The 16,774-nt window shown below is 36.9% G+C and overlaps 1 protein-coding gene across 3 annotated transcripts in view; it reads left to right on the top strand.

Annotated features, from left to right (window-relative positions):
- Positions 1-2,663, top strand: part of LOC143289230 (cytohesin-1-like) — a 72,137-nt gene extending 69,474 nt beyond the window's left edge. For all 3 annotated transcript variants that reach the window (XM_076598211.1, XM_076598202.1, XM_076598219.1), the window contains one exon: positions 165-2,663. In XM_076598211.1, the coding sequence (XP_076454326.1) occupies positions 165-249 (85 nt within the window). In that variant the 3' untranslated portion in view covers positions 250-2,663. The remainder of the gene's footprint in view (positions 1-164) is intronic.
- Positions 2,664-16,774: the final 14,111 nt, after the last annotated feature.

The raw sequence follows: 16,774 nt of genomic DNA, 5'->3' as shown, positions 1-16,774 counted from the left end.
TTTTTTACAGTTTATGGATCTGTACTTATTATTTTTTATTTACTGCATCATTTCATGTGGAGACATCTATTAACGACTGTTACTGTTATTGTACTATTTAAAAAAAAAGAAGATGATTGACTGTTTGTGTATTCTTTTATTTGTTTCTGTTTTATGCACCACAGAGGCAGCATCAACGAAAACCCGTTCTACGACATGCTGGCGGCACGACGCAGGAACGCCACGGGGCACTCCATGCAAGAGACCTGAACTGTGTTTACTGTGATGATGATGATGGTGGTGATGGTGATGGTGATCTTTGGATTTTGTCAAGTCTCCCCCAGGACTTTGTCTCTGTCGGCTTGACCCTCTGTCAAGTGTTCCCATGAGAATCATGCATAAATATTATGAGGAGGACTGCAAGTGAGAAATGATAGCAGGATTTTGTGCATGTGTGTGTCTGTGTGAGTGTGTGTGGGTTGGTAATTTATGAGAATGCATGGAACCGTTTATCATGGATGTTCTTTTGTTTTTGATGTTGTTTATAAAATTGATGGGAGAGAATGTGAAAATATTCACTGAAGGATAGGTGTGAATTGGGGATGTCTTCAGTTCCTCTTTTGAATGACCACATCTACTTGGTGCTTTTTTTTTTTTCTGTGAGGAGAAGGAAGGTGCTTCTTTACTGTGCAGATCAGGATTTTTTTTTTTTTTTTCAGTCTTAGTTGTTTACTGTAAGGGAATAGATATCTTTTTATAGTTCATTTTAATGCATTCCAGAAGTTGAATTTTTATTGATGCTTCACATTTTATGATACAGGTGTCACCAGCATCACCATTAGTGTTTATATTGAAATTGTAATTTATTTGTGACTCCCTTGAGTTGCAGTTAAATGTTATGCATGAAATTTTAGATGCTTGGCACATTTCACCTTTTTGAAATTATTATTATTTATTTTGTGTGTGTGTGTGTGTGGAAAGAATGGAACATTAAGTGTGCTTGCAAGTGAACATGTAGGTTTGTGTCTTTGTGTGTGAGAGGGGAAGAGGGAAGGAAAGAATGAAAGTGGAGGAATGATGACATGTACATTTTGTGGTGTACCATTATGTGTGCTGACTATATTTTCAGTTCTCACAGAGGGAGAGAGAGATGTTATTTCTGCGTATCATAATTTATGTATCAATATATAGCCAATGAGCGAATCAAGATTTTCTGCCCACACACGGGATTCAAGATAAGATTCCGTAGTGATAAGGAAAACAGATCTGATCAGACAGTGCCTGAAGGTCGATTTCTCACTGCTTTGTTTGCCTTTGTTTTTCCATATTCTTCAAATGAGAAGACAAAAGAGTGGACAGAAAGTCGTGAGTGTGTAACAGTATGTATGTGTTTTGTATGTGGACTGCAATGCCTCACAAAGTTCTGGACCAATGTTGATGCTGCTCAAACAGATCAATGCTGAGTTTTGAAATCTATTTACAGTTGATTAGAACAAATGTTTTCTCCCTTCCATGGATTATTTTTCTCATTATTCAGTGGATGCAGACGTTGAAGTTATAAAAAAAGAAAAGAAAAAAAGACCATTGTTTTCATTACTTACTAAAGCTAATTTGACAAGCTGTAACTTGCTAACCACTTATTAACCAGTTTTATTTCAATTGATATATCTCATTAATTATTTTTTTCAGAAAAAAATGTTAAATGGGTTTTAGAAAAAAAACAGTTCATTGAAATGTGAACATGGTGAAATTGTTGATCTTTACCATTTTTGTGACAGGTAGCCATTTGGCACTTGCTGCATTTCTTATTTCAAGGCTTGACTAAGCGCATTGGGCTACGTCGCTGGTCAGGCATCTGCTTGGCAGATGTGGTGTAGCGTATATGGATTTGTCCGAACGCAGTGACGCCTCCTTGAGCTACTGATACTGATACTTATTTCTGGTCTTTGTATATGGCGCCAGAATCTAGAAAAAGGTTTAAATTGGACTTTGTTTTTTATGGACACAGTAATAGATTTTTACATGTTTACAAGTGGCCTCTTAGCTGCTGGGACTGAATGTGAAGGCAATGTCACACAAAATGGTACCTTCATGAATGAATAAGAAATGTTTATGATGTTGTAACCCACAAAACCACTGTTAAAAAACAGAAACTTTTTGTCTACGTTCTTGATATTCATCGCTAAAATATTTGCTGTATTTGAAGGATTTTGTGTAATTTTTTAGTTTTTTGTGACCCCTCTTACTTATGCTATAGACTTATGTTTGTTTGATGACTTCAGGTTTACAGAATCTCTGCTGTGTTGATAGCACATCATCAGTTACAGCGATGACGCATGAGAGAATATTTTTTACCTTGTTGGTCCTCAGCAGTTTTTATACAAATATACCAGAAGCATTATTCAAGTGTATTTAGTGGTGACCTCACAAGTGATTGTGTGTTTTTTTGAAAAGGGCAACCACTGCTGCTCGCCCCTTACTTTCCTCCAACACAGCCTCTTGGACACGGCACAGTCAGATGTATATGCATATATATATGTCGTTGTTGTCAGAAAGTTATGGTTATGAAAAAAAGGGGCTTGTAAAGACTTGTGTTGAATGGAGACGTAGTATGTGCAGTAGTTTGAATGCGAGAGGAAATGCCTGATCATCTGCGCTTATCTGTGCGAGATATAAGGGGGGGAGGGGGGGGGGGGGGGGGGAAGACGAACTTTGTGAAACAATGTGGGCTTCATTCCACATGAATTTAACCAGAATGTAAGAAAGGTCTTCTTCATTGGAAGTAGTTTTAAATGTAAACAAATTGTAAGGATTTTAAGAGGTTACCAACAAAAAGGTCTCCTTTTTTTGGAAATAGTTTTATACAACAAACACTAAGCATTTTAAGTGGTTGCCAACACACTGAATGGCAGCTTAATCAATGAATCATCTTTCGTGGAAAGAGTTTCACAGCAGCTGAAGGGTTTGTAGTATATTAAATGAGATAAATTGAGAGAAATATTCTGAGTGTTGAACTGGATTTTGTTTTTAATTTTGATACGTAAGACATTCACTGTCAGATCTCCTTTCATTCCCTACCCAATGGAATGCCCAACTTGCAGTAATTTCTTTTTGAAAAAAAAAAACAAAGAAAGATAAAAATGCACAGAATTAAAGGCAGCTGTTTTCAAAGCAATACTGCCCTATTTCATAACTGTTAAAGCATCAGTATTATATCAGTTGTTGAAACAAGACACAGTCTGCACCATTTGTTTAGCCAAGTGTGAGTTCAGTGTAACATTACTGTGGATGGTTTGTATTTCATGCTTGTTGGAACACCAAATATGACTCAGCCAAAATGATACAGGCATGTTTGCAGATATGTTCTTGATTTTCTTTGACAACTTTGCATTGACCGTGTGTATGTGTGTGTGTACGTGCGCGCGCATCTTGGCTGGTTACTATTCTTGTATTACAGTGACTGATTCACGTGTTTTGAGACCATAGTTTGTCTTGACATTACTGACCAACTGTTGAAAATCTACATACATGTTTTGGTGTACACTGGTAATATACTCAGAGCTCCTAGTCATAGTATAAGTGTGATTGTCTTTTGTAGTAGCAGAGGTGTGAAAACAGTTGCTGTCACTTAATGTATGCGATGATCTTTGAGAGATGCTGTGTTGGTTGCACTGTAACAGCTACACATAGTTTGTGTTCATCTGTAGTCAAAGAAGCTTCTGGTTTTATTTCTGCAGCATTGTTAAAGGTTGGTTGGTTGTAGTTTTGTTTTTCACTTTTATTTCTCATTCTCCAGTGTGTCAGGGAACAATTTTCCATCTTTTATCTTTTTTCGAGATTGAGCTTCTGTACTTTAAAATCCCCTTGTGTCAAAGAAAAGATTTCCACTGTAAAATGCAATTTGACATAGAAAACATTGTGAAACAAAGGACTTATTTTTTCTTTTTTTTTCTTTTTTTTCCCCTTTTATAGGCCATCTGGTTTCTTTCAGTCCAAGGGCAGACCATTGGCTGCCTGGTTGTGTGAATCAACACCAGCCAGTTTCCATGATATTCAGTATCAACACCAGCCAATTTCCATGATATTCAGTATCAACACCAGCCAGTTTCCATGATATTCAGTCTGTTATAAACTGCCCTGAATTGTGGAGATTCTCATTTTTATCATTTTGTATTCAATTCAGGGGATGGAAGATAAAAACAAAAAACAAACAAACCACTTTTGTGTTACAGTCCTACTTCTGTGGTAGTGTTGTCCCTTTTTTTGGTTCTACCTCTGTTCAGTCTTTGATTATTATTATTATTATTTTTTTAGGGGAAATCGGGGGACGCTTACAAATTCTGTAACTGAGCAGGAGTCTCAGCATTCCTGTAAGACTGTTTTTTTTCCCCTTCCATCATGTATTTCCCTGTTCACAGTTTGTGATGAACTGCTTTCCAGAGCTGTCCACACCACTGGTTGGATGCATCTTTCATTGAAAAAAAAAATTACTTACTGGTTATCTTACTTATGGGAAATATTTTTGATACATCACACTTATGGTAGGCTCATGTTTTACTTATTGGTTGATTTATCTTACTTCATCTTAGGGTAAATATTGTTTATACATCACACTTATGGTAGGCTCTTGTTTTACTTATTGGTTGATTTATCTTACTTCATCTTAGGGTAAATATTTTTTTATACATCACACTTATGGTAGGCTCTTGTTTTACTTATTGGTTGATTTATCTTACTTGATCTTAGGGTAAATATTTTTGATACATCACACTTATGGTAGGCTCTTGTTTTACTTATTGGTCTATTTATCTTACTTCATCTTAGGGAAAATATTTTTGATACAACACATTTATGGTAGGCTCATGTTTTACTTATTGGTCTATTTATCTTACTTCATCTTAGGGTAAATATTTTTTTATACATTACACTTATGGTAGGCTCTTGTTTTACTAATTGGTTGATTTATCTTACTTCATCTTAGGGTAAATATTTTTTATACATCACACTTATGGTAGGCTCTTGTTTTACTTATTGGTTGATTTATCTTCATCTTAGGGTAAATATTTTTGATACATCACACTTATGGTAGGCTCTTGTTTTACTTATTGATTTATCTTACTTCATCTTAGGGTAAATATTTTTGATACATCACACTTATGGTAGGCTCTTGTTTTACTTATTGGTTGATTTATCTTACTTCATCTTAGGGTAAATATTTTTGATACATCACACTTATGGTAGGCTCTTGTTTTACTTATTGGTTGATTTATCTTACTTCATCTTAGGGTAAATATTGTTTATACATCACACTTATGGTAGGCTCTCAAGGATCGGACCAGTCTGCTGATTGGCACCTGCCCCCCTTTGTAGTTTTCTTCAGATGTGGATCCTTTCTGGGTCAGTCCACAAGTTTTGATGCCTCCTTTACTGAAACTGGAAGCGTGTCCATTTTTAGCATGTGCGTGATGTGTGTGTGTGTTTTCTTGATACTGAAACAAAGACCTTGGCAGGAAAACGCATGGTATGTGATTCTGCATGTGTCACCGTTTTAACTTACATAAACTGGCTGTATAATTGTTCCATATGATACCTGCTGTAAAACGGTTTTAACACATGTACTCTTTTGAAGCATCTTGAAGAAAGATGGTTGTATATTAGTGAATTATAATAATATACATGTATCAGACATGTTCCAGTATCTCTGAATAGTAAATTGTAGTATGTTGCAGAAAATATTTTTGTGAATACAGAACGTGCAAAGAACAAATAACTGTGTGGTTCGTTTGTGAGTATTGTCCCTGCTACATCTCGGTGCCTCTTTATTTTTCGTCTATTAGTTTTACTTCGATTCGCTGACCTTGGACCAAGGTATCTTCCTTATTGATATGTTGTTGTTTTTTCATTGAACACAGACTCTGAGCTAAGCAGTTGTCAAGATGTCACACACCAAGCAAGCAAACAGATGAGCTTGTGGCAAGTTTCTGACTTACGATACAGAATTTAAAGAACTCAACTATTGATATACAACGTGGGGGCTCTCAGTATATTTTCGTATCTAAGTGATCACTTCTAATATTTTTTTTTAAAAAGGTGAAATTTGGGCTGCTCTCCCTGGAGAAAGTATCACTTCTGATATCATTTAAAAAAAATTATTTGTATTGAATATCTTTTTTCACAACATATTTCGCCATGTGAAACTTGGGCTGCTCTCTCTGGAGAAAGCCTTAGCCAGCGTGCTACACCATTCTTTATTTTTATTTCTTTTTGCAAGTGCATGTTGCACATGATACCTTGATTTATGGTCTCTTACAAATGACTAGCACACAGACCACCTCGAGGTCTGGTGGAGGTGGGAGTAAAAATCTGGGGCTGTATATGGGACTGAAACCCATGGACGCTCACTTCCTAGTCAGGTGTTACTAGTAGGGCAGTGTTCCAACTCATGGCGTTCACATTCCTCAACTCTGGTGCACAGGCACACCTGACTTACCCTACAGATGACCCATTTGAATAGGTAAGAAATAAGCCCCCCTCAACCCCCCCCAAAAAAACTTCTCCCTTCTTATACTATCATACAGTGAGATGATGAAAGTGTCCATATTTTTTGTTCCAAATTTGCACACACTGATGACTTGAAAACAAATCTAGGAAAGCACAAAGAGTCTGAAGCCGATAAAATTCAGAACATTATATAGCCATGATTAGGCCCCTTGTCTGCCTTGTGACCAAGACGAAAGTGGGTCAGATACCACTGCTGACACACACTGTTCACTTGAGCCAGTCAACCTGAAAATAACTCCTGCTCGCAGGCACAGCAACACACACTGCATTTATTGGTCGCAGTGAAGCATGGACAGGTCAGTTAAGATTTTTTATTTCTTTTTATTACGACAGATTTCTCTGTGTGAAATTCGGGCTGCTCTCCCCAGGGAGAGTGTGTCACTACACTAAGCGCCACCCATAAAAAAAAAAAATTTCCTGTGTGCAGTTTTACTTGTTTTTCCTATCGAAGTAGATGTTTCTACAGAATTTTGCCAGGAACAACCCTTTTGTTGCCGTGGGATCTTTTACGTGCGCTAAGTGCATGCTGCACATGGGACCTTGGTTTATCGTCTCATCCGAATGACTTGTGTCCAGACCACCACTCAAGGTCTAGTGGAGGGGGAGAAAATATCGGCGGCTGAGCCAGGATTCGAACCAGCGCGCTCAGATTCTCGCTTCCTAGGCGGACACATTATCTCTAGGCCATCACTCCACATACTTAACTCGTAGTCATTATGGAAATTTGGTGCCACTCCAAAAATACAAAGTATCTAAGGTCTGATCGGGCCATTCATCCGGAGAAATTTAATAACACTTACAGAGAGCCAGACTGACAAGAACTTCCCTCTTCTGTGTGGCAAATGCACTGAATGAGTACTCCCCTCTGCGTGGAAAATGCACAGCAAAGTTAAATATGAGGTTGAAACCCCAAAACTGGGTTTATCAAATAATGTTAGATTGAATATTGTTGATTTTTTTAGACTGAATTGAATACTGTGAATTCTTACTACTACAAATAGGGAGATTTTCCTCACCTTCAATTTTTGGATGATGTGTACTGTTTGACTGCACAATCATTTCTTTCAGTTTCTCTCTCTCACAAACACAGACAGCAATAACCCATGAAACTTCATTTCTCATGACAACAGCAAATGCAGAGAAACACTCAAAACATGACTGCCTTTATTTACACACAAGACAATTATGGGTTGTTGTTTTTTTTTGCATACTTTACACACAAACAAGAACTGCCATTGATATCAATTGTGAACATCGTCAAATCTTTTTTTTTCTCTTTTTTTTCTTTTGTCATTCAATGTACTCAAATATATCCAAACATCAATCTGGTCACAACTGTCAAGCATGGCAATAATAAAACAAACCTACTTAAAAAAAAAAAAAAGAAAGAAAAAAGGAAAGAATATGTGTATACAAACAAGGATGCAGAACTGGCTTGGTATGTCAAAACAAAAGTGATGACAAAAAGGGAGATGGGTAGAACTTCTAAAGCTAAATGATGTGAAACGGAGCAGCAGAGTAAAACATATCAAAGCTCCCTTGCAAGCACAATACTTGCATTATGGATTACAGTGTATGAAAGATTTCTGTTTTCTTTTAAAGAACTGTAGCCTTCACAATTAATAATCCTCATTTCACCCACTTCCCCACCCTGTCCACTCTCTTACTCTTCAAACCCTTAACTTCCCATTCCCAGTATATTTACTGCATGTTGTAAGGGCTGTCCTGAATGGCATATGCTGTGCATTATTCCTCATACCATTCACTTTAACCGCAGTCAGAATTACCAGTGACTAGAAAGCTTACATTTGTTCATGTTTCATTTTTTGCCTCCCGTTATAGAAAAAAAAAAAAATGTTGATAGAGCATCACATCGCCAGCTTCTGGTTCTATCCTGCTGAACATTCAGCAGAAATGTACAAAGTGTGGTTCACCGATGAAGGCTCTGTGAATACTGGCCTGCTTAGAACTACGCGCACACTCTCTCACCTCAGACACACACACACACACAGAGCATCAGAGCCAAGACTGAAGCACTGTCATGGCCACATCAAAGTGTTTGTGCAAGTTTATGTGCGCTCATAAAAGCTTCTTCCAATGGATTCTTATCAGGAAATGATAAAACTTGTTTCATCATGCGGTACATTCTTCCCCAATTACACGGTTTTCTCATTTAAAGACATTCTTTCATCTACCTGTCATCTTTATCACTTGGAAAGTAAACAAGAATTTTAAGACACAAGTAACATGTAACTCGTGAATCCTTCCCCATTCTAATGCATGCAAACTGTTATCACTTGGAAAGCTAACAAGAGTGCCAAGACAAATCTAACATGTAACTTGTGAATCCTTCACCATTTAAATGCACATAAACATTTCTGTCCTAGTTTCCCTCCTTTCATTCATGATTTGGGTTGAAACATTATTTATAAAAAAAATATAAAAAAAAATTCATTGGGAAGGAGGGTGGGGTTGGGTGCAGGGTAAGTAGGAGATAATCTGCAGTGCTCCACTCGCCAAAAAATGCACTCAAAGATCAGCCTACCCGCAAGATCTTATTTTTAGTTCCAACAGTTCAACTTAACTTTACTGAAGTCATTCACACAGACCAGATTTTGTTTTTGGTTTCAAATCATCTATTTTCTCCCTTAAAAAAAAAGAAAAAGAAAAAAAAAAGGGCCTTCATTGGTGTGCCCATATCAGGCATGTGATAGTTCTCACATGTGATACAGTGACTACTCTGGCACTATACTGAAACTGCAGAAGTGTGCGCATCTCACTGTGTTTGTGCACACTGGCTTCATCTCTAAACAAGCTATTTGGTAGAAAAAGTCTCAAAAACAAATCTAAATTCTGCATCAGCAGGGCAGGTGTGTGAAAAATGAACATAAAGTAAACTTGCAATGTTTTGATAACAAGAAAAGAAAAATTACCATCCAAGTCATGTCAGGTATCACCAGAGTCTACCAGGATGGATCAAATCTGTATGACTGATGAGCATTATTATAGTTCAAACAAGACAGCACAAATGAATATTCCAACCTTTGGCCTTTTTAGTTCTTTCTTACACATGCATGCATACATGTGTGTACAAAAAACTTAGTTGGAACTGATTGAAAACGTTTGAACAGGATGGCCTATGCCTATAAAATAACTACCACTACTGTCTAAGCATTGCAAAGTGACCATTAAAAAAAAAAGCAAAACAGCTGGTCAACACCATTCATACAAAAGGAGCAATCCTTAAAGACAGCTGATTGGGGCATATGACACATATATGCTGTCCATGAAGAAATAAATTAATCCCTCTCTCTCTCTCTCTCTCTCTCGTTCTTCCCTTATTCCATGAGAACAAAATTTACAAGAAACACATTTCTTGACAAGAAAACAGTACATGACAGACCAAATTTCTCTCAACACCCAAGCCACTGCACAGCTCTGATATATCAGTAAGGTCACATGAAATGGAGCTTTAGGCACAAAGTCCAACAATACTGATTTGATTATCTGTATACTCTGTGGACTTTCTATCCAAAAAAAAAAGAAACAAAACAAAACCAAAAAAAAAAAAAAAAAAAAAAAAAAAAACCCAAAAAAATCCTACACAAGCATATACTTCACAGAAAGCAGAATTGTAGGTCTGCCTGCTGATCTTATAAGACTTAACACTGGCATGAATCTTAAAACCATTGTTAAACTGACACTGCCCTCATTATCTTACAAGAAAAATAACACTCAGGCCAAATATATTGCCCTCCCTGCATGTTCAGCTATTACACATTTAAAGTGGGTGAAATGGGCAAACGTTCAGTATGATCATACGTCATCTAAAAAGAGAGTAAGCATACTCACAACACTAAATGTAGTAAATCTTTGTGTGTAGCTGAGCCATGTTCTGGCCAGTTTTTGACACAGCAATCCAATCATGTGACCATAAAGTTTGGCTGTGCTTTATTCATATACTTAATAAAGAGTTGTGACCAAAATTATTTACTGAAGCCGTCACAATGAATTCACAAAATATCTATCCAGCCATTTGATACCCTTCCAGAATGTACTGCCTCAGAGCCTAGATGTTGTACAAATTCTTTTATAAGGGATGTTCTTTAACCTTTTCTCAGACTTACTTCTGTTTTTTGTAGGTAACTGAAATTGTACATGTATAATGATACATATAGTTCACGTGGCAATTTGCTTCTCTGAACTCATAGGTTTCTTTTTTACAAGTGCTATGGTGGATTAAGATGCTGGTGGCATAACCTGCAGACTTCTACAGTGGTAGGGTCTTCACAGCTACATAAACGATGGGAGAAATGTGTCACCCATGCTTGTACCTATATAGAGAAAGACTAATAACTGTGCCAAGTTTCATTCCTCTCAGTCCATGGGAAGTGGGCCATGGGAAATCTTTGATGAACATCCCTTGTACATCTAACCACACCAAACAGATATGCCATCATGCGCACAACAAAAAATCCCATCAGATTATCACCAAATACAGCAATAACAACGAAGGGAAAACATGCTATTGCACACACTCGTCTCCACACACACAGTGTGCTTGTGACATTATTTCCGGACACATTTTTTGACATGCAACATCAAGAGTATGCTTGCACTTTCTTTTTTCCCCGGGTTATAAATTAAAACATCATGTACACTGTGTATCACACAATAAAATTCCCAAAATATACACACACACACACGCATATACATAAACTTTTGACGTTTTTTGCTCTGCAAATGGCACACCACTGGACACTTCACACAGTGAATCATAATCTATCACACACATGCACACTGAGGAGAACACTTTAGAAGCGTCAGGGGATGCAAACCTATCCAGCAGTACTTGTTTCATATCACTGCCATTTACAGGTGTCTACATGGACCTGACAGATCTGAAGAATTGTAAGTTGAAAGCGAGGACAGAAGGCCAAACTGGTGACATGGGGAAAGGCAACTGTCCCATTACCCACCCTCCCTGCTGCCAAATAAACCTGAAAACTCAGGACAAGTCTGTGGTCATTTCTCTGCCAGAATTGCATTCACATTTACAGGAATCAGCTAGTATACCACCACCACCACCCTTCAACCCTCCCCCCGCTAACTTTCTTCATTTCAACAGCACTAACAAGAACAGATACAAATGCGACTCTTTATAATGGATCAATTTCCATTAACATAACAATATTTCAAGTTACAGCCTTCAGTATCAACCATGCAGCTGAGGTCTGATAGTGCAAATCATGAGTGTCGGCAAAAGTAATGTTTGTTGATGATGAAACAAAATCCTGACATTAAATTACCAGCACAGCAGATTGTGCCTTTTGACTCTCAACCCCCTGAAGCGATGAACTGCACAGTGCACTGGTGTGTGAAGATTTCTGCAGCTTCCAACAGATTTATTTCTTATACATCTGTCAAAACAGTCTGTGACAAGTCATTCTGCAGAACATCTGATCTAAAACATCTCTATCAATGCCAATAATTCTGTAGATCTGGCAAAACCACAATAAACAATACACATAACGTTATGCCCAATTCCTTCCCCCATCATTCTTCATTTCCACCCACCCTACCCACACTGTAAGTTAAGACAGCTGAAGTACGAACTAACAAAGACACATGACCTTGAAACTTGACCCAGCAAGGTCTATTCACAAAAAACAACAAAAAACAAACAAACAAAAAAAAACCACACACACACACAAAAACGAACGAAAAAAAACCACCTCCACTAAAACACCATACTCCTGCAGTGTCTGTTCCAACTGTCTTCTCAAGCCAGGGAGTAAATATGGAAAGATGAAATCCCCTGCAGTGTCTGTTCCAACTCTCTTCTCAACACAAGGAGTAAATGTGGTAAGGTGAATTCCCTGCAGTGTCTGTTCCAACTCTTCTCAACACAAGGAGTAAATGTGGAAAGATGAATTCCCCTGCAGTGTCTGTCCCAACTCTCTTCTCAAGCCAGGGAGTAAATGTGGTAAGGTGAATTCTCCTGCAGTGTCTGTTCCAACTCTCTTCTCAACACAAGGAGTAAAAGTGTAAAGGGTAAGTACAACGGAAGGAAAAAAATTTTTTGCTATATATTGCCCCAGGTACAGGGAATGCAAAGGGGATGCTATGTTCCAATACTGCTCCCCATTCACCCAAACCACAGGTGTAGTGCAGAACAGACCACCAATCACAAAACATCAGTCCACTGTAACAGTGCATTTTGTTGTCAGTGTGTCCGTTTCAATAATGACGATAAACTACAATTTATATACAGACAATAAAACAAAAATTATCATGAATCAAAAACATTCATGACTGCTAAACCATCCTGTAAACTGTATTTCCACCAGCAAAAAAGAAAAAAAAAAAAAAAAAAAAAAAAAAAAAAAAAAAATCCCTGAATGAAAAACAAAAGCACAACTTTTGTCAACAGCAATTGTTTGCCCATTGCAACCTCAGTACGCCCTCACCAGGCACTCTTGAATAAATACAGCATGCACTCGGACCATACCACTTTCAACACACCTAATTTTCTTAACTTCTTTGGATTATTGTAGCCAAGCATGTAACCTGACAGTTCATACGACCAGCTGAATGTAAGTCATGATCATAGACACATGAAACATGTTACGTGCCACAGCAAAAAAATACTCCACGTAACTTTAAACAGACAAACCCAGCAAAAATTACAAACCTTTTACCGTTACAAACGACACACACTGCTAAACTTCAAATCCTGTCAAAGCACACATAACTTGCTGAACTGTCACGTGTATGGTTCCTTGTGTCTGAAGCTGATACAGCCATATGTCTCCAACAGATAACAATCAATGTGATTTCCAGTGTTGGCTTCAATATTCAAACACCTCAGTTCTGGGCAACTCATCTCCTCACTGAGGAAATAACACACAGATGGATGTCAATTCGGATGTAAATTCGATAAAACAGGTGGGAGTACATTCTCTCTCTTAATCATGTACACACATGTGCATCATCTCAAACATCAAACCAAAAGCACATCAGACAATTAACACAAAACATGCATCCAAGAGCTTTCATTCACATCTGTATGAAGTCTGAATTTATTCAAACCTCACTCATCATACCAACTTTCAAACATATGCAATGATGCACACACAGGCATGCTAACAAATGTACAGTCTACACATAAATGAGGTCAGAAATGCTTGTCAAACCAGGCTCCGTTTAATTTCAACAACCAATACCCACACATTTATTTTGAAAACAATATATCCTACACAACTAAATTCCTCCAAGTCCAATAAGCAGTATCCCCTGAAGATTGCCACATGAAACGAAACACAAACAACATGCATGATGATTAATAATTTACAGTTTGCAAGACTGATGTAAATCTTACCACATTGTACTACTGTTGTTGTTCTAGTTCAGTTGCTGACATCAGTGAACATTACCAGTACTGCTTGTCTTAAACATGACATTGCTGCACAACATGGAACAGTTTCCATGTCAGAAAAGGATGACCTACCAGCTCACAAAAAGATAGCCAGATCGCTTCATAAAATGTAGTGTCAAGGAATAAAAATAGATATATAAAAAAAGAAATTCACACAATTAGAAATAAAAACAGAAAAAACCCACAAATCATGGGAAATTCAAATGATTCTATCACATATCTATACATATAAAAACAAGAAGAAATATAAGTACAGTATAAGTAAATACAGCGACTAACCTGGTTTGTAAAAGAAAAAAAAAAGAAGCCATATTATCCCCTCCAAAACAAAAAAGTGACCAATCCAGATTGTTTGAGACTGGACAGCTATTGTGAGTCGACACTGTTGAGTTAATGTTGCTCCTGAAATAAGACAACTGCTGACTTTCTTGCAGCAGAAAGTCGGACTCAAGGCCCAAACACAACAGTTCAATTGCGGTCATGTGGTTTCACTTTGCGCTTTTCTTTCACAATCCATTTATCTCAACAATGGTCAGATTCGGCACAGCCTTCATTATACATTTTTCATCTTCCATTGGTACTATTACACCTGTATAGTAGATACATTCTTATCACTCTATCCTTAGAATAAAACTTAGAATGATCTTAATTTTTTCATGGCTGGTTTAAACCCTAGTGAACTAAGCTTGGAGATTTGAGATTCTTCTGATCTCCCTTGTCAACACAGTGATAAGCACTGACTGTCATTGGTTGTGCCTGAATCAATATTATCAGTATCAAGTGTGTATGCATGCAGATCGCACATCAATGAAAAATCATGTAATCAGTGTCAAGAGAGGTGTGATATGGAAACAGAAATACCAACCAAGCACCAACAAGAACCATCAGCAAGCTGAATCACACATCAATGAAAAAAAAATGTAATCAGTGTCAAGAGAGGTGTGATCGGGAAACAGAAATACCAACCATGCACCAACTACAAGAACCATCAGCACGCTGATACAGATTATATAACAGAAGGATAAAAAGAAAAACCATAAATAGTATTCATAAATAATGCAGTGAAATCACACACACGCACAAAAAATGAACACGCAGAAAAAAGGGCAGCAAAAAAACACATGAAAAATGCCCATCCATAACGTCTGTAGTTCACAACATCAAATAGGCTGGAAATGGGAAAAGAGAAAAAAAAAAAAGAAAAAAAAAAGAGACTTCAAATGAAAAAGAGAGACACTGTAAAGAAAAGACAGAAACAATAGCACACAGTATGATCAATAGAAAAGACTAAATTTGCAACACAAAATTCCCAGAAATTGGAGATCCACATTGCCAATATCTCCATGGAGAAGGGCTTCTTCACTTTTATTACAAATACTACAAATCACACAGAAATTTAAATTCCTGGGGATTGAAACAAAAACAAAAAAAAAAAAAAAACAAAAAAAAACTACACACACACACACACACAAACGACAACAACAACAAAACAAACACCAACTAACCTCTAAAACAAACAACCAACAAAAAGAATATTATGAACAAATAAAGAACAAAAATGAAATGTACAGTGATTTTGTTCTCCTTACACTTCATTCAAAACTTTCAGAAACCACAAGGTTAACAAATCTACTGTAAATTATTAATCAACTTGTAATGACAATTTTGAGATTATAAAAAGAAAAAAAATCAAACCAACAAAAAAGTCCTAACACGCCCTGCCACACACATCACAACAGAAAATCTTTTTATAACATTCAGAACACTTAAAACCAACTCTCTCTCTCTCAGTGACACAAACACATGCTCTCCTTTATACACAAACGCTCACCCATAATTAGCTTTCTGAAACTGAACCAGGGTTCATCAGCAATTTTACTGTGCTGAATCACTGTAGTGTCTAAAGAAAGAGAAAGCAGTCTGCAGAACACTAATGCTGAATGCGGTTCCCCTGGTCTCTTGTGTCTGGGGCAACTAAGAACTGGCTCTTTTTCAACAACCAACTTTTTCATTACAAAGAACTGTTTTTGTTAACATTACAGTTTACCATACGTTTCTTGTCCATTTATGAGCAATACTTTCAGGAAAAACATGGACTTCTGAAGAAAGTGATATTCTCCAAAGTTTACTTTTGTGTCTAGTTTTCTTTCAGTAGTCTATATTCCAGATATATATATATATATATATATATATATAATATATATATATTCATTTATTATATATATAAAATTTTTATTTATTATTTTTTTTTTAATTGCAAATAACAAATTCACAGTCACCAAAACATACACCCAACACACTTCTGCCATGAAATAGGAAAAAATCATCTTCGTTGTATGCAAAAATATGAATGCTGTTTGGTGTTCACAGATAAACAAGGTGTTCATGATCACACTGACAAGTCCATGACCCCATGGATACATATCTCCATTCTCACTCTGTCTACTGTTTAGATAAGCTTTGAGTTACAAACTGTGTTCTCACAAATGCACGTATACAAACCTATTTATCTTGTAAGACCCATAGTTTCAAACAGAATCTAGATGAACAAAAAGAATACAACACTGAGGTACACATATTCAATCACACTTTGTGGTACATGTAATCAATCACACAAACATACAAATTAGTTTAAACATACACACCACAACTAAATCATACACACAACACACAGATATTAACATGTACAAAAAACAGAAAAATGTAACATACACTGATAGAGAGAACTAATGATTCAGATAATATCCCAAAATAAAGACAGGCAAAGCCTTCAAGACTCACATGTAATTCCTACTG

This window comes from Babylonia areolata, chromosome 1 (genome assembly GCF_041734735.1).
Source record: "Babylonia areolata isolate BAREFJ2019XMU chromosome 1, ASM4173473v1, whole genome shotgun sequence".
NCBI classification, from domain to species: Eukaryota; Metazoa; Mollusca; class Gastropoda; order Neogastropoda; family Buccinidae; genus Babylonia; species Babylonia areolata.
Note: the sequence above shows the minus strand (reverse complement) of the source record. Positions and strands in the feature narration are given on the sequence as shown.